The sequence below is a fragment of the Kogia breviceps genome, chromosome 1 (assembly GCF_026419965.1).
Source record: "Kogia breviceps isolate mKogBre1 chromosome 1, mKogBre1 haplotype 1, whole genome shotgun sequence".
Classification (NCBI taxonomy): Eukaryota; Metazoa; Chordata; class Mammalia; order Artiodactyla; family Physeteridae; genus Kogia; species Kogia breviceps.
In genome coordinates, this window is record NC_081310.1 from 146,085,525 (window position 1) to 146,105,273 (window position 19,749).

General features: G+C 41.1%; 1 protein-coding gene across 4 annotated transcripts in view; it reads right to left on the reverse strand.

Annotated features, from left to right (window-relative positions):
* The window catches only part of DNAJC6 (DnaJ heat shock protein family (Hsp40) member C6), a 155,637-nt gene that overhangs the window by 85,893 nt on the left and 49,995 nt on the right, over positions 1–19,749 (reverse strand). The window contains exon 2 of one of the 4 annotated variants that reach the window (XM_067006503.1): positions 12,561–12,790. The exons of the other annotated variants lie outside the window; for them this stretch is intronic. Coding sequence (XP_066862604.1) covers positions 12,561–12,756 — 196 coding nt within the window. The 5' untranslated portion in view covers positions 12,757–12,790. The remainder of the gene's footprint in view (positions 1–12,560; positions 12,791–19,749) is intronic. 4 annotated transcript variants of the gene reach the window in all.

Here is a 19,749-nt window from a genome sequence, read left to right on the forward strand (position 1 = left end):
AAAAAATATAAGCAATAACTAATCGTGCTTAGAACATAAACAGTAGATTCCTTTCATCCTTGGAACGTTCCTGGGTTTCATCCTCCACACTGAAAATTCTCCTTCACCTGGGCTGTCCTGAGGACCTTATAATGTATCAAGCCTGTTGACCGCCTCGTCCAAGAGTTCTGCTGATAACAACCTTACACATTTATGAGTACTACATGGTAACCACACATTGTCTTAAAGCTTATGAACAATCCCAGAATGAATATAACAAAGAAAATGCTCAGAACCTTGTAAAATGAAAAAGTAAAATATTCCACTTAGAAGAAAATTCAGGATAATAAAACATTCCCAACATGGGCTCACTTAGCTTCAACCACTTGGTGCAGCCAACACTTATCAAGCATCTACTCTAGGGCAGGGAATGCACTAGGCACTTTTCTATACCTTATCCCATTTGATTTTCCTAACAACCTGATGAGAAAAGCACTGCCCAAGGTCACAAAGCTAATCAATGATTTCAAAACTTGAATCTAGAACAGTCACTAGCTCCAACTCCAGTGCTCTCTCCACTGATGTACTGCAGCATTCTACAAGAAGACTAGTAGCCACAATTAATGGAGAGCCAATAAGGTAACAGAAAATCTTTTCATTCACATTTTTACACATAGATAAGAGATAAAAGGATCAATTCCAAAATGTTAATAATGGTCATCCATGAAAAACAAGTTTATCAGTTATTGTGTATGTGTGTGTGTGTGCTTTTCTGCATTTTCTAAATTGTTTTTCCCTAGGTATATATTACCTATGTAATAAAAAGTAATCAAACCCCATTTCCAAAAACAAAAATAACTCATGGAAGTATCAACATGTAATGCCAGTTTTAAACAAAGCATTATCACTATTTCTCATTTATGAGACTGCCAAAAATTAAGAAGTTTGATAATACTCAGCCTTGACAAGGATGTGGGGGAAAAAAGTAATCCCATACACTGTTAGTAGAAATCTAAGTTGATACAACGTTCTTAGAAAGCGATGCAGCAAGATCTATCATAATGTGAAATGAATAAGCTCTTTCTCCTAGCAATGCCATTTCTAAGAATTTATCCCAGAGGTATACCACATATTCAATATACAAAAATTTATGTTCAAAGATATTTACTGCCTATCAATAGAGGAACTTGGACAGTGGAATTCAAAGCAGTCATTAGAGAAAATGAGTTACATCTCTAGGTATTAATGTAGAAAGTTATCCAAGACATAGTGTTAAGTAAAAATCAAATTATATAACAGCATGCATAAGATTCCAGGATATGCAAGTATACATTATATATGAATGCGTGTATGTGTATATGGGCGTGCAGAAATCTGCATGTGTCTATGTGGTTGTATATAAGCTTGCATATGCTTGCATATTCTCTAAGTATATACAAGAAATCATTAATATTAATTATATCTGGAGAGTAAGACTAAAAGCTGAGAGAAAAGAAGTGGACTTTTACTTTCATTTTTATACGACTCTCTGAATCGTTTTAAATTGCCTTTTCATAAACAGGTAACACTGCTATAAACAAAAACAGGGGCTTTTTTTTGTTTGGTTTTGGTTTTTGAGACAAGAAGCCCGGCTCTCATGCAAAGGCTTTAAAACAAAGCAACATATGAAACAGAACTGTATTCTGTTAGGACTGCAAATGCTCACAAAACAAGACAGCGTGAAAGCCTGCCAGGCTGTGTGTACCAGTGAGAGGCATAATGGAGACACTTCTCTCCTGGCACATCGAGAAACAAAGCCAGCCTCCTACCCTGGAGGGGGTTTAACGGCTGGGTGTTAAGATGAATAATTAAAGCGAAATCCTGCTATACTTTTTTGAGGCACCTAATAAGCCAATTTCCCTCACAGCCAAAACCCAATTTTTCCTGTTCTATCCCTCCAGCTTGTCTTCTCCTAAAGTAGCTGATACATCTTGGTCAGTGGGTGCCCAAGATCTCAGGCCTCCTCCTTTGCTATCTCTGTCACACTCTGATATGTCCGAAGACCTGGGCCCTGCTGCTGGCTTGGCTGTGTATCAGCTCACTGAACTTAGCAGAACTCCTTATCCCTAAAGCATTTTGTAAACATCACCTACTCCAATGGATCATCGTAAGAACTAAATATGACAGGGTATTTAAAAAAAAACAAACACGTTGCCAACACTAGGATGCTGTGAAAATGTCATTTGAACTTGGAAAAGAGAAAAAGGTGGCCATTAATGTTGAACAGCATAGTTGCTGACCTCACCCATGGTGTATAAGTCCGGCCTACAATCTAGAATAACTATGAAGCCACCTCAAATTCTTTCTCAACATAAGCAGTCAAATGGTCTCTTCAAACACAACTCAGACTTCTTTTTTTGTCACTCCCTCCTGGCTCCCTAAGTGCCAGTTACACCACCACTCCTCTGCAAAGCTTTTTCTCTCTTCCAGGTCTTTGCATTTGCTGTACGTTCTACATCCAGCTCTTCTTATTTTTCTTTCTGTTCGCTTCTGTTTCTTCAGGTGTCACCTCAAATATTATCTCCTCAGAAAGGCATTCCTAAGCATGCTCTGTAAAACAGGCCTCCACCACCCTGAGTTATTCTTTCTCGCTCTGGTCCCCTCCGTGGCATTTAACACTCCATATAATCCTTTATCTTTGCTTACTGGATTGTGTCTCATCCTGCATTGTATCTCTGTGCCTAGAACAATACCAGCACATAGTAGGCAGGCCACAGACACTGTGAAGTGAATAAATGAAGGGTTATTCACTGCACAGTGCTATCAGCTACATTTCACCTTGCCTGTGAAACAGGCAGGGTCAGTATGATTGTTCTCACTTGAATTACCTGCCCATGGTCACAGCCTGCAAGTGACAGAGCCAGAGCTTATATCTGCGGTTTCTGACTCATGATTCCCTAATACCCCCACTACGCAAGAGCACCAACAAACTGAACTGTAAAGACTGAAAACACAGCAATCTATCTAGGCTTCAGCAGTAGCAGAGGGGAAGAGAAAGATCTGCGTTCCTGCAGGGGTGAGGTAGGAGAGACAGGGAGGGGGAAATGGCGAGCTATGATCTTGCACTCCCTAGTGCAAGAATTAGGAAGTAAAATTCTTTCCTTCATCTGAATGAAATACAGTTACCTCTGGGATGGAGGCTTATGAAACCTTTCATCACCAAGTCACAGCATGGAATACTTTGCTAATTGAAACAGCAAGTGAAATTTTAGGTAGGTCAGATGCAATTACCCAAACTGGAAAGTGACACCACTGTTCACACCTATTGGGCCACATGCAGCAGGCTGGGATCTAAGTTTCACACACACAAACACACACACACACCCCAAAACTACAGTCATCCACACACTTCTTATGGTATGGGACTCCAAGTCTCCCAAAACATGGTGACTCACTGACTGGGGAGAAGGGAGGAGATCCAGACAGGAAAGGGGAAAAGAGAGAGAAAAACAGAGCAGAAGAGTAGCAGAGGCAAAGGAGGAAAGAGGGGGTCGAGGAAGTTGCGAAGACGGAAGTGAAGGAGAAAGAGAAAGAAAGAAGCAAAGAGAGGGAAGAAGGGCTGCAGAGGAGGAGAAAGGAGAAATGAGGGCTTCTGCCCTGCTAGGACTTGTGCTGCAATGCTCAAGTGGCCCAATGCTGGTACAAGCAGACTTGGAGAATTCCTAGGGTCAGGGTTTTTTTCAGGCACTTGTCTGTTTCCATAGAGACCGAGAATTCCTGCTGCAGTAATCATCTTCCAAGTTTCTTTGGTGTTTGAGCTTTCTTCCTGTGCCTCCATCACCAGGCAAGGAACCAGAGCTGAGGGCTCATCCAGTGAGAATGGGAGTAAGGGCAGGCTGGCTACCCTACACGGTCCTGGCCTCTAGCCTCTGTCCTGGACTTAGCCCAGTGGCACAGAGCTTTGGTTCTAGCATTTCCACCGCTTACCTTACTCCTCCCTCCAGGCAAACACAGGCTCTGCTCCTGCCTCCTGCCCCTCCACAGCACTGCCCTGGAGATCTGCACAGCCTGATGGGCACTTTACCAAAGAGCTGAAAGCCTGGTGAAATCTTGTGCCAAGCTGACAGACAGCATATTCAGCCCTGCCACACGCGTATCTGTGGTGCATCCACAGCAGAGAAAACCAGTTGGTCATATTTTCCACTTCTAGCTGGAAGTGGAAATACTACTGGAAATACTACCTCCTCTCCTCTGCCATCCAGGCTAATCATCTCTAGCTTTCTCTAGGCCTCCCACCCCACATCCTGTCAGCTGTCAGCCTGTCCACTCTTCTGCATAATGCTTTCAGGAGCGGCCTCTTCTTTTCAGTCTCACTGGCACTGCCCTGACCTGGGCCTTAGTTATTTCTCAGGCCATCAACTAAACTGCCACGTAACTGTTCTCCCTGTCCTCCAGGCGTATATGCTCTCTCTTTCAGTACACCCTCTCCCTCCTTAGCAAATCAGAAATTCCTGGAGCCTAGGAATCAGTGTTTTCAACCAGCACTTCAAGAAAATATGATGCAGCCAGGACACAGGTAGGAAGCACAGATGGACTCCATCCCTTACACAGCTGCAAATTATCCTCAGGATTCACACATTACACTCTTCTCTCTGGAGCTGCAAGAGACTCTGTGGGCCCTGGGCACTTCTGCCTTCCTGTGCCCATTCCCCCATTTTTAAAAAAGTTTACATATTTTTTTACTGCATTGATATAAAGATGAATTCCTTACTGTTATTTATTTATTCCTGTTTTTAAAAGAAATTGAAATAACACATTTTTGTGGGCCTTAAAATTAGTGTGGTCCCTAGGCACTATGCCTGTTGGATAAGTCGGGCTTGCCTCGGCCCCACTCCCAAACCTTCAGCGACCTCCCCCAGCCTACAGAATAAAGTCTAAGCTCCTCAGCAAGCTCACCCGGACCTATCTTCCAGTGCCATCCACTAGAGCACTTCCCACCCATCAGGGCTCCAGCTTCCAGGTCTAAATGCAGGTCTCTCAACACACCATGCATGATGATGCCACTGTGTCTTAGCCCTCAGCCCCAAACAATTTTCCTTTCCTTCTCCACCTACTGACATCTGGCTCAAACATCACTTTCCACTGTGGCCTTCCCTAGTCCTCCTGGTTCAAATTATGGCTTCTTCTGCACCTCCTTCACACTTTCTCTGTCTCGTATTATACCACGTATATGCCCAACTCCAGTGTGCACATCTTTCACAGCATAATATTTCTAAAATCAGGAAATGGCTTACAACATATGCCAAATAAACTTGCCAGCCACCAGGTAGAGTACTAGTTGCAACATGCCAACAGGAATTTTTTGCACATGCAAACCCAACACTGCACAGAAGCTGCTGGGTCATCTGATTGCTTCTGTGGTGGGGTTATTTGCATTGATAACACCACACACGCTGAATTTTAATTTCTATCCCCAGTTAAAATTATGCTTTGATGCATTATTGAAATAAGAAGGTATTTTGGATCTAGACGATAGCCTGTGACATGTCAGGTAAAGCAATTAAAGGTAACAGAAACTGCCAGATCTCTTAACACATGTCATGAAATTTCCTAATTCCTTTGACCGTGAAAGACTAATTCTCATACACTGAGCTGCTCAGTTGAAAGCTTCCAAGTAGATTTCAAGAGAAACTGTTTAATATACACTAACTGTAATTTATTTTTTTTCCTGAGTTACAAGTTTTGGCAACAAGGAAATGTACAATCTAAACTGCAGGATTCTTCAATCCACCTCAAAATTATAGATTTTTTCCAAAAGGAGTTCAAGATGAGTACAGGTGATAAAAAGCAGTAAGTCACCATAAAGTTTGTATATAACTACACATGGCCAAAGGTAATACAAAAAAAATGTTTAACACTAAACCTGAAAGTGGCTAAGATTCAAACCTTGTGATACTGATGAAACACACAGATCTACAGAGAAAAGTCATCTACTGTTAGTCTATTTTTTTAGTTGTATATATTTAGTGTTTCTATTTTTCTGCTGAAAAAGTTGCCTTAATGAATCATACAATAGATTGCATTTTTTTGATCAAGAAAGCAGTCTTGGGTTTCCCTGGTGGCGCAGTGGTTGAGAGTCCGCCTGCCAATGCAGGGGACACGGGTTCGTGCCCCGGTCTGGGAAGATCCCACATGCCGCGGAGCGGCTGGGCCCGTGAGCCATGGCCGCTGAGCCTGCGCGTCCGGAGCCTGTGCTCCACAACGGGAGAGGCCACAGCAGTGAAAGGCCCGCGTACCACACACACAAAAAAAAAAACAAAAAAAAAAAAAGAAAGCAGTCTTTCGTTAAGCTAATTATTTACACTTTAGAAAATTCTTGAGAGTCTGGGACTATGTATTAATCATCCTTCTCTCCCCTCTGGTATCCCTGCATATGAAAAATGCTCATTATTGAACTGGTCTAGCTTTTTGCCAACAGTTTCATTTCTTTCAAGTCTGGCCTCATTTCTGTGAAAATCTAGCTGTATGCTTATTTTTAGGTTTGGATGGGCATATTTCATTATAAATGCCCTTTTTAAAAATTCAAATCCGTTCATGCTTTCATTCATTCGAAGAGTATTTATCAGGCTCCTAATAAATGCCAAGCAGTGACAAAAGAATACAAAGGTAAATAAGACACAGGCTTGCTCTGAACTTTACTTACTGTCTAGATGGAGAGACACGCTAGGCAACATATCACAACTCAATGTGATGAGAGCTATGACAGGGACATAAAGCCACTGAAGGAGCATGGAGAATGCTCCATCTCATGCAGCTTATAGAGTTTAAGATTATGGAAGCCACGTCCTGAAGAATGAATAGGAGATAACCTGGAAAAGTGGACATCTAGATGGCTATGGGATAAGCTGGCCTAAACTGAGGGAACAGTGTATGCAGAAGCATAGAGATGCAGGTGGGAGGCAAGGGACATACCAGTAAAGAAAGGACATGAAGTTCTAACGGGCTGGCTTTCAGAGGTACTACAGGGGACTTCTGACGTCCAGTTAAGAATACGCTGGGGCTTTCCTGGTGGCGCAGTGGTTGAGAGTCCGCCTGCCGATGCAGGGGACACGGGTTCGTGCCCCGATCCGGGAAGATCCCACATGCCACAGAGTGGCTGGGCCCGTGAGCCATGGCCGCTGAGCCTGTGCTCCGCAACAGGAGAGGCCACAACAGTGAGAGGTCCACATGCCGCAAAAAAAAAAAAAAAGAATACTCCGGACCTAATTCCCAGAGCAGCAGGGACTCATTACCATTGGCAAGATATTGTTCCATAAATTTATGAAGCTGCACCAATTTTCTCAGCGTTATATCAGGATTTAATAAGCCTTATCCAATACCGTTTTTGCTCTATTTCCTTAGTTTCCAGCACTTTAAAATTCTTTATGTTATATTTAATACAAGAGGAGATACTTGTTTCACGAGATTCAACGTAAAAAACAACTACATTTATTTCAGCTCCCTCAGACACTCTTTATTTCTTCTTACCTCAGGGAAAGAAGCAGATAGAAACATTTACTAGTAAATTCTTCATCTACAACCTTATAGGCATTTCTCTATGGAATTTTACTCAATATAGAATGAGTACAGCCTGTGTAACCTCAGGCAACTTGCTGGACATCTCTGTGCCTCAGTTTATTCAACGATAAGAGGAAAGTAACTATCACCCACCTTAAAGAATTCTTATGAGGGTTAAATAAGATACCATATGTACAATGCTTAGCACAGTGTCTAATTGTGCTAAGCATTGTACTAAGGATTGCTAAGGATTGTAGTCATTAAATTGTAGCTATTTTTATCATTAAACGTTATTGAACAATTGTATATAAAGGTACATGGTTACAACTTTGAATCTGTATTTTATTACAGTTTTAATCTTATATAAGCACACATATATACATACACAATATATTTTTGGTGGGGTTTTTTAATATAAATTTATTTATTTATTTTTGGCCGTGTTGGGTCTTCATTGCTACACACGGGCTTTCTCTAGTTGCGGCGAGCGGGGACTACTTTTCATTGCAGTGTGCCGGCTTCTCATTGTGGTGGCTTCTCTTGTTGTGGAAGCACAGGCTAAATATGCGGGCTTCAGCAGTTGTGCTGTGTGGGCTCAGTAGTTGTGGCTCGCAGGCGCTAGAGGATAGGCTCAGTAGTTGTGGCGCACAGTCTTAGTTGCTCCGCGGCATGTGGGATCTTCCCGGACCAGGGCTCAAACCCGTGTCTCCAGCATTGGCAGGCGGATTCTTAACCACTGCGCCACCAGGGAAGCCCTATATTTGTTTACACAAACTTTCAATAGGGGTTATCTCTGGGGCAAGGACCTAAAAAATCAGGGAAAGGAGAAGGTACATTTCTACATTTTTCGTTTTATTCCTTTATGAAATCTTTTATTCTTTTTTAGCCAAGAGCATGGAAAACTTTTATAATAAAAATTGATGAAAAATCTTTGGAAGGGGGTTAGATTTATTTTGAAATGTAGAGGCCAGAAAGGCTGATTTTTGCCTAGATAAAAGAAAGGACTCTGTACCAATGAGAGCAGTCCAAAGGTACTGCCTCAGAAGGCAGTGAAAGCTTCCTCACAAAAAGTGTATATCATAGGCTACATGGATTCTCCTAAGTCTATGAAACATGGCAGTCTCCAAGCATTTGAAATTTGACACAGATGCATCTTTAAATGGTTATCCAGAGTCATTCAAACTTTAGCCACAATGAAATAAGTTGGATGAATCAACTTTGCCTTCAACCTTCAAGACCCTTAAATGGGCAGGTATTCCTAAGCAAGTAATATTAGTACAAATATGCTGATGATATTTCAATGAATTATGAAATTATCCAAGTAAATGTTTCATAAAGTTAAAGCCAGATTCAAAATGTGGGTGCTGTGTTTAAACACTACCTGGAATAGTATTTGTTAAAGATAATTTTTGTTTTCAGTCAGATTCATACAAGGCAAGAAAACATTTCACCATTCTTCATCATCCTTACACTTTTAAATCCCATTAAAATCTGGATTTTAGTTGGTCTACTGTCTTATGACTTGTCATTATGAACTTTGTAAGTAAAGCCTAATGTTGGAACACTTTAATGGTTCAAGATTGGGCATTCTACTTCTGTGGATTCTACTTTCCGTGGAAGGTGAAATGCACACAGGAGAAGTATGAAGTTTCTGAGCTAATGAATTGGTATAGCTGCAATGCCATGTGGGATATGAGAGGATGACCTTTGAATGACACTCTTCTAGAGAATAATTTAAATGAAGAGTAAGTGGGACTTCCCTGGTAGCACAGTGGTTAAGAATCCACCTGCCAATGCAGGGGACATGGATTTGAGCCCTGGTCCGGGAAGATCCCACATGCCCCGGAGCATGTGGGATCTAAGCCCGTGCACCACAACTACTGAGCCTGCACTCTAGAGCCCGCAAGCCACAACTACAGAGCCTGTGTGCCACAACCACTGAAGCCTGCGCACCTAGAGCCCGTGCTCTGCAACGAGAAGCCCGCGCACCGCAACAAAGAGTAGCCCCTGCTCGCTGCAACTAGAGAAAGCCCACACACAGCAATGAAGACCCAACGCAGCCAAAAATTAATTAATTAATTTTAAAAATGAAGAGAAAGTGAGCCAGGACAGACAGAGAGCTCTGCAAGACAAATCCAGCAAAGGGGCTGCTCTGGAATCTATCTGGAATCTGTTGACTTATAAAGTCATTAACTTCTCTGAACATCTCAGGGAAAATCAAAGTAGATAATATTGTTTCCATTTCAACAATGATATTATGCCTATACAGAAAGATAGCTTAGTTCAATGGGGAAAAACTTAGACCTCAGAGTCAGAAGACTCGAATCTGGCTGTCATTAACTTGCTATTTACCTTGAACAAGTCTCCTGCCATCTGTAAGAATAACTTTCCTCATCTCATAAATTGGAAGGGCACAGACAGCAAAAAGAAGAAAAACTGCAAATGTATGCTCATGTTGTTTCAAGCCTCAAACTTAAGCACTATGGTGAGAACAACTATGATGGTCTTAGTTTTATAAAAAGGGAACTGGCTTAAACATTTCTAGGTTTTCCGGCTAGTAACAATAGTGCAGAGGTTTGATCCCAAGTCTCTAGGCACAGACACATGCTGCTTACCCTATGTAATAGAATTCTGGGGAAATGAAATAAGGTAAGTGTCCTATCTATTATAAATAGCTATACAGATGTAAGGTATTGTTAATACTAAGCTTTAAATTCTCTAAGAGATCTGGACATATTTTTTTCATTCTTAAACATTTTCTTTAGAGCAAAAGCCCCGTGAACCACCTGTCCTATCCAGCATGTCACAGTACAATCAGTTGAATAAATGGGGAGATTACTGCTGGTTTAGAAGTGATCCATGAGTTTAATTAAATATCTTAAACAAGTGGATATATTTACACTGCACAAGGCCACTCTTTGAAAATCTTAGAAGAAGGAACTATGATTAGACAGGACAGATACAGTTGCTCTAGTAAATGAAACTCGCTACCCACTACAAGAAAGCCCAGTCTCAAGAACCAATCCCTCATCCAAACAGCACGCTCCCGAAATGCGTGTTGAAACAAAGCCACAATATTCTCTTAGCTTAAAGGGGGTGGATGGTGATCCTTGCAACCTCTTCATATAGTGCTAGTTTGATCAAGCTGAAGAATCAACTCCTAGCAAAAGCACTTTAGAGATAACAGTATTATTAATTAAAATGCTTTTTCATTACAACAATTTATCAAGGCAATTCATTCTTTTTCTCTAAACCTATTGAAAAAGTCTGATTTCGTGAAGATAGGAAAAAAACCCCAAAATCCAGAACTTAGCATAAACTGCTCTGAGTTCAAGTTACCGCCCTTATTGTACGATGGCCCCCTAGAGGTCAGAATTGTCTCATTTATGACTGTCTTCCCTACAGTGCCTGGCATATAACCAGGCTCAGGAAATATATGTAGAATTTATTCTACAATGTTAACATACTTTTAAAAAAATTCCAATTTTTAAAATGAAAATCTCTATGAAAAACTGAAACGTTCAGAATTTCATTTCCCAGAAGCGAGGCTCCTCTGTACTCATCTGGAAATGTTCATTTTCATTTCAGTTATTTGTTCATGTGCACACTATGTTCCAAAAGGATTATAGTAGCATCATTTAGAGTACATGAATCTTTTTTGTAAGATTTAAAGGAGATCACATCTAGTCAAAAGATGGTTTGTACTTTGATATATCACAGATTTGGAAAAACATAAATCAAATAACCATGTACAACCCCAGGACCAAAGCCCTTGAAACCATCAGTCCCTTAGGGATAATTTTAGCTTTAGTTTAAAATAGTACTGAGAAAACACACCACCAATACCTTATTTAACTTCAATAGGAGCTTACATGGATAAAATTAGTTTTCAGCCTGGACTCTTGAACATCTGTGGACAATATTTCATCCCACTTATAGGATGAGGAAAATAGAAAATGGTAGCCCAAGAAGAGCCATTACACAATTTAAAGAAACAAGCATTTGTTTGCAAAGTGCAGGAATTAAATTCAGTTTGGTTTCATGACTGCCCTAACAACTCAACACAAATCTTTCCTCTGGAGTTCTCAGTTGTCCAGTATTAAAGTTACCAATATAGAACAAACCACTGAGCACCTCAATTATAAATTATCTTTACATAAACAATCCTCCTATCTTGGATCCTTGAAAAGGTAAGCAAACAGCTATAATGACATTCCTGGTCCAACATGGATATATTAAATAACTGTTATGCTATGGAAATCGCTAAAAGAGCATTTCCAAGAGAAAATCCAACTTGCTAAAACGCTTTCTAAAAGACGGTCGCAAGCCCAGATGTAAAGTTTAGAGGCATTTCCATTTTCCTTACATATAGAGGTTTATGAAATATTAATACACTCAGTGCAAAAGTATAAAGATAAACAAAATCAAAGCCAACAACAGATGAAATAAAATTTCATTGTGCAATCATAAAAGCTGTGTAAAAGGGCTCTAGATCCCAGGTAAAATTTGCTCAAGAAAGGTAACAGCATTAAACCTAGCAGACAGCAGAGTAGAGAAGAGGCAGAGCTTTACAGAAATGCAAACAACATCAGCATTACGAGAATAATAATTGGAATAAATACCGTCAGCAGGTTGCAAAAACAATCAGCACACTTCGTCCTTCGCCTCTTCCCCTCATCCAGCTGGGTAGTGGAAACAGCTGCCTCTCCCCGCCCCCTTCCCAACCGCTCCTCGAGCCACCCCCTCCCCTATCCTGTCCACCCCTCCCCTCCCCTTTCCCCTCCTCTCCCCGCCCCCAGCTGGTGTATTTAGCAGCCTAGAGAGATTAAGAGGCGCTCGCTATGGTCACTGGGCCACCGGACTGATCTAACGTTTCCTAGCTCCCTGGACTACAGAAATTAGAGACGCGACACCCTGGTGGTATTAGGTGCCTTCGTCTTCATCCTGTCCTCTCCGAAGCCGGACTGGGTTGGGAGCCAGTGTACTGGGCCGCAACTGGAGGGCCCTGCAGAGTTCAGCGGGGCGCTGCCCGCCGGCTGCGCTACCTGAGCTGTCCATGGTGCTGGCGCGGTCCTGAGGCTGCCGGGCGGGACTCCGCGCCGCTGCCGCCCCGGCGTTCACTCTCAGCTTGCCGCCTCCCCCGCCGCTCCCCGCACTTAGGTCCCCGTTACTGTCCACCAGCTGCAAGGATTCATAACCATCGTTGCTGGTCTTTTTCCGGTAGCTTCCGAGCAGGCTCATGGGCAAGCTCACAGAAGAGGAAAAAAATATCAACCTGGGGAGACGAAGGGGGAGGTGGAAGGTGGAAAGGGCTAAAGGATATTTTTTTAAAGGAAAAACAAAAACAAAACCAAAAACCATCAAGTGCCCCACATGACGCAAAGAGGAGGGAAAGAGGGAGCGGCCACCGGAGAGGAGCTTCGCGGGGTGCGGCGAAGCCACCGCCCTGGGCAGAGCGCGGCTCTCTGGGCGCCGGGCGCGAGGGCGGGAGGGAGAGAGGGAGGACGCGGGCGGGCGGGTGCGCGCGTCCCCGGTGCAGCCGCCGTGGAGCCGCCGGCCCTGCAGAGCTGCGGACACGGGCCAGCCCCCCTATGGCTGGGGAGTGCCCGGAAGCAATCCTATAGGTGTCGCCGCGTCGCCCCGCCGCGCGGCAGGGCAGCTCCAAGCCCGGCTGGCCCTCGGGGAGGGAAGGAAAGAGGGAGTAAGGGAGGGGAGATTCTCGGGGAGGGGGGGCTGAAGGCGGAAAATGGGGCGGGGGGGGAGGGGACTACTACCGCTAGGGTAGAGGGTGTTTGCGCACGTGAGGTAAAGAAGAAAGGGGCTGGGTGTTTCTGCCTGGTAAGCTTTGGGGACGAGGGGGGAGGGTCTCTTGGTAAGCTCCAGACACGCCCATTTTGTATAACTTAGCCTATACTTGCTGGAAGATTCGGCGAGTCAAAGCCACCCCTACAGTTGCCCTCCTGGAGGACTGACTTGTAACTCAGCTGAACAGAAAAAGAACGCATGTTACGCCAGGCTACATGTGTGCCAGGACAGAAAGAAACAGCAGCACTGCGCACATCTCCCAGAATGGGTAAAATCCCTAAGTGAGATATCAAAGACCTGGTCATCCAAACGCTAGCAGGCAGTTAGAGCCCCTTCCACCTAGTGAGTAGATGTGACTAGTAACTATTTGTTGAAGGACAAAATTGGCGGGGGGTCGAATCAGGAGTAATTTCAGTTCTGACATCGTTTACCTTGGGACCTGGGGAAACGTCTATACCACTCAGCTTGCTTGAGGAGGATGCGTGGGAAGCAAGCTAGACGAGGATTTTCTTTCTAGGGCCCTTCCCCCTTTTCCATAATTCTGGGCACAGAGAGCCGACACTAATTAATCAGAGGAGAATTTATTGAGAAGTTAATGAACCTTAAGAGTCAGCGCCCTTTTTCTGGAGAAGTCCCTTTCAAGGCTGTGCACCTAATTTTATATCTGTGATTTTGTATTCTTAAAGAGGACGTCAACATTGTATGTTTCAAGCCTTATTATCAACCTGGATTTAACTCTGTTAAGTTTCAAAATGCACTTACCAAGTACCCATTTTCACGTGAAATTATAAGATTGCAAAAGTATCCTTCGTTCTCATCATTTCAGGTGAAAATATTGGCTTAAAATTGTCATTTTCCCTATTAAGATTTGGAATGACTGAGGTGCTTTTCAAGTCATCTGACAGAGTTTCATCACCAAAACAACAAGAAAAAAGAACATGCATGTAAAATTTGCTTAAACCCATACACAAACCTAGATTTGACATTTCATCTTTCATGACTTTCTCTTGTTATTATTTTGATATCTTTAAGAACACAAATCAAATTATAGCATCTAAGAGACCTCAGTCTAAATCATTTGGGACCCAACGAGTTTCCTGGGAGTTCTAGCTCTACACAGGTCTACATAAAATAAATTAATTGGATTGAGAGTCATTCTCCTGTTGAAGGATCACTCAAATGCAAATTCTTATAGGAAGGGGATAAATCAGTAAAAACCAAGAATGCTTGCTGTCTTCTAGATCCCTCCAGTCCCTCTGAAAAGGTAAATTATCTGACCAGTTGCCTTCCTAACTGCATTATCTGATGAACATGTGGTCTGACCCAAATCACAGTTAATGCTCATTTACAAGATCAAACAACTTCAGTGGTGGCAGTTAAAATTATAATAAAATTTAAACACAAACTTTATACTTTCAATTTTCCCAATCTGTCAGTTTGAGCTATTTTAGATACTTGACTAATACTCTGTAAGGTTTAGTAAATAAATCTTTTCCAATAACATTTTAAATAATCTTTTTCTGCACCTTTCCTTCTCCTTTAATTTATTACTGACCCACAGGGAGAGGAAATACCTAGTATCTATCGTGTGCCTTGACAAATACTGGATTTATACCCTGGATTAAGAGAATTTAGAAAAGAACATTTTTGAAAAGTGAAAATTATTATTTTCAGAAAAAGCACTCAGTTATTTTTGCTCAGCTTTTCAGAGTTGAAGACATATTGCTGGAAGAAATTATAGATTAAACATAGGCCTTTGTATTTTGGGATATCTATTTCCCCAGTTTACAAATTTAAAGAAAAACATGAGTGGGATACAGGGACCATTTTATTTTTTATATTTACACTTAATTTAACATAAATACAACCAATCAGAATAATTATTAATAACCCTACAAAATTAGGGATGTAAAGAACATAATAAGGCAGGAAAATACAGTAACTAGATTAATTTACAACAGTTTAAAAATTACTTTAGGGCTTAAATTAAAACCAATTTCAACAGTAAAATTTTCTTTACTATCCTAAAGATCAACTTCATAAAGAGTTCGTGGATCCACGAAGATCTCACTTTCTCATCTATAAAATAGAGTATAATAAAAGTACCATCGTTATATAGTTGAAGTAAGAACTAAACTAGTACGAAACACGTACAGAGTAAGTACTTAACAAGTGCCCTCTATTATTACTATTAGTGGTCTGGCTTGGGCACAGCTCTATCCTCAGTGCTGACAGTCCGACTTCCTCCCGTTGGAGGAGCTCAATAAAGGCTAAGTATTACTTTCTCCAGGACTATATTAATGGAAACTTGTCTATGTGATTTTGAATGAGAGCTTAGGCTTAAGGAAGAGAGGTGGTACTGGTAAAATCCAAGGTGAACATTTAGAGTCCAACTCTGTTTTTCCATGATCAAGATTGTTCCATAATTTATTTTATCTCAAGAATATCACGTTACATATGGGGCAGAGCCAAAGGACTAGATGCCCTCTTTGGGAGAGTGTTCTTTCCCTTTGCCTTTTCCATTGCTGACTCAGTCACTTTTATTAACTTGGTGGAGATTATCCACCCTGAGAAATGTTTGAGAGGCAGACTCTATTCCTCCCCATCCCCTCCACCCCCAAAGTGCTCCCCTGTCACAGCAGATGTCGCACAACTTTTGTGGTGGTGCTAGAATATGTACCACAACCTACCTGGGATTATGATCTGTGCTTTTTTGTCTCTGGGAACTATAAAACATTGCTTACAACTGAGATTCTAACACCTTATTTCCCAGGACTGAATCCTAGTTCCATGGACTATTAGCTCTATAATCTTAGGTAAGTTACCCTCTCTGCCTCACTTTTCTCCTCTATAAAATGAGAATAATAGTGTCATCATAATAAGGTTGTAGTGAGAATTAGTACCTAACACATAGTAAGTGCTTAACAAAAGCTATTATCAGTATCATTGTTCTATTTTTATATCACTTTTTCAAATACATAATTTCCTATCTAAAATTAGGCTAACATCTGTCTTGTGTACTTAAGAGATTTATTGTCATTATGATTTATGATAATATAAAAGCATTATGTATAATGTGAAGTGATTATTCTGCGTTGAGTTTTTAGATATTTTAATGCATGTTTATCCTGTTAGGTTTTGGACTCCTTAAATACAAAAATCCATGTTTTGTTCATGTCTGTACCCCCATGACACCAAAAAAGAGAATCTCATACTCATTAGATATTGATAAAGTACATGCTGAATTTTAAAATTAATGAATAAATAAACAAAAATGTATTAGTATCACCTAGTCTAGTGATTTTTTAAACTACATGTTGTGGTCTACTAGTGGACGATAAAATAAACAGCAATTCATGACTATTATTTTCATAAAAATTAAGTAGGTTGGAAAACATCAGTTTTTAGCACATGGTAAAATGTTACTTCTTGAAATATTGTTTTGGGCTTGTAGGGCAAAACCTCCAGTACTGAGACTGGTGAATTCCCTGTGTGAATGTCCTTCACACTGTGACATCTGAATTCACCTGGATAATTAGACAACAAAGAATTCTGGCTAACCAAACTGTAACTGAGGGCAGAGCTTCTATCCTCTGTTGCAAAATGTATTATGATCTGTTTTCTAACATAAACTTCTTCAATTTTCACTTCAACTGATAAATCAATGAATAGTAGTAAAACTTTCTCTGGCAACATGCCTCAGTTACATGATTCAATTATCTCCTTACTGAATACGGCCTATGGGTATAGACGGTGCAAGGCACTCAAACTGGGAACCAGGAGACCATATCTGGCCCCAGACATGTTTTGTGTGTGCTGTACTTTAAAAAAATTTTTCAGCTTAGATGCCTTTACAAAAGGTACACAGGCTCCAGTTTGAGTGCCACACTTCACTACCACTTCCCAGTGTATGAGTCCCAGCCTTCCCCATTCTTCCCCACTATGTCAACCCTGTGGGCATATGTATTTGAGACCTGTAATGTAGTGGCAAACCTGGAGGAATGACAACATCAAGAGAGATGCCAAAGCCACATCTTCAAGCCACGATCCAGAAGAAAGAGCAACAGACTGGGAATCCTCTTCTGACTCTATTATTACCTAACTCTATTATGAATCAGAAGAGAGGCCTTGATTGCTTCTCTTCCTCTTAGCAGTAAAAGTGAAAGTGCTGAAATTACAGGATTCTCTCTAGTTCTTAAATTTTCCTATTTTTCTCAACACTTGAGTTGTCATTTCCTTCTTTCTCCTCCAAATGAAGCCCAGAGGGAAAAACCGTGGCCATTGAAGTGTTCCAGTTGTTAAGTCCCATTTAATCAAGGTTTTACCATAGAACGCATGCATAAATAGTGGCAGCTGTCAAGAGTTACACATAGAGCAATACACAAAAAAAGAAGAGGAAGTATGCTGGAAAAAACAAAGTGAGCTAATATTAATAGAAGAAAGTCTCAATTATTCCTAAAATATTCCTCAGGAATGAGGTGGTCTGTTCTTGGTGCTTGGTGGGGTACTGGGTCTCCCAGAAAATAGGACAAATTTTCCAGGCAGGGCATATTCTTAAAGATAACTCAGTACCTGAAGCCTGTGCCTCCCTGAAGCTCTAGTCTAGTAGTAATAAAAATAACTGCCACTGATTACTTACCATTTGCCAATTACCTAACCCACCTTAACTCTCACCTTCCCAACAACCCTGCAAAGGTGTTATCCTTATTTTGAGGCAAACTTGCAGAGGGTAAATAACTTGCTAAAGCTCACACAGCTAGCTATCAGCTGGGATTCAACCTGCCATCTAGAAAGATCATGTTTTGGCCCCTGCACCAGTCATAAGAGGTAATTCCAGTGGTCAAAGTGAAAGCTGGAGGACATCTGGGTCATTCCTTGGCTCTGACCTGCCTTACTAAGTGTGGTCCGTGAAAATGGTCTGGGTGCCTTATGGGAGCTACTCTTGGTTTACTAAGCCCACAACAGGTTCTGCTCAGTAAAACCTGAATGGTTTTAATTAATGTGGCTTCCCAATAAGCAGCTTGTCTTGTAACCATCTGAGTTAGAAGACTTTTTATGTTGTGCTCCTGAAAATTGATATGTGGCTATAGTTTGGCCTAGTTTTAAGCAATGAAAAGGGGAAAAAAAGCTTTGTTTTCATTAAAAGCAAGCTCCTTACTTTAAAAGAAGCCTGACCTTCATTGTGTTCACACATCCTGTATGTGTGTAAGGAGATTAAAGAGACATCAAGGTATGGTGGAAAACCACTAGCTTTGGAGGAAAAAATACAACTATGTTTGAGTCCTAGACCTGCCACATCAAGTTTTCTACAGTCGGCTTACCACTCACAGCCATATTCCCTTTCTATAAAGTGGACTACTCATCCTCCCTCACAGGAAGAATCAAATGAAATAAGGTACATGAAAGCACATAATAAACACAAAAGCCCTACTCATCAAACCTATGAATCACCCAGTTAAGTTGCAGCATTAAAAAAATATATTACTGGTCAAGTATGATATACTATCAATTTAAGATGCTTCAAGATTTCATAAATGTTAATATATTTTTAAGCTTTTAGAATTGATGAAACAAATATTATTATTTGACTATATGTTAGCCTGAGAATTTTATTTGTCAATTTATAATTCAGGTATTCTAAGCAACTCTGGTAGGTAAAGGTAATATTCACCATGTATTGCCAGGCCTAGCACAGTGCCTGCCAAGCAGTAGGTGCTCAATAAGTATCTGCTAATTGAATGAATGAAAATGCAAAAAATTGTTTGGGAGGCCATCTTTAGCTTATAGGAAAATTCACCAGGGGGCGCCTTAGTGAGCTCACTGAAAACACAGTTCCACCTGCTAACATTCAACTCACCCTTGACTTTTCAAGGACACACTCATGGTATGACACTGTTACACATATATTACCATTTCAAGAGTAACTCATGGAACCACCTTTCCCTTTTATTTGTCATCTTACAAGCCAGGAAACTTCAGCTTCCTGGACAGATGTTGACAGACTACCATGAACTGGCCCTGTGCTCAATTACTCTCATTCTTGGGTAAAACAGACTGAAAAGTTCTGCGTGGTAAATAGGTCCCCAAGGTCAGGTGAAAATCTACATCGAAGTGAAAGTTTCCCTAAATCCTAGATATTCCCATGTTTGGCTCTGAGCTCACTATATATGATTTTATGTTCAAGATCATTAAAATACAGATGCTTCATGGAAGCAACCTAAGTGTCCATCAACAGATGAATGGATAAGGAAGATGTGGCACATATATACAATGGAATATTACTCAGCCATAAAAAGAAATGAAACTGAGTTATTTGTAATGAGGTGGATAGACCTGGAATCTGTCATACAGAGTGAAGTAAGTCAGAAGGACAAAAACAAATACCGTATGCTAACACATATATATGGAATCTAAAAAAAAAAATGTCAT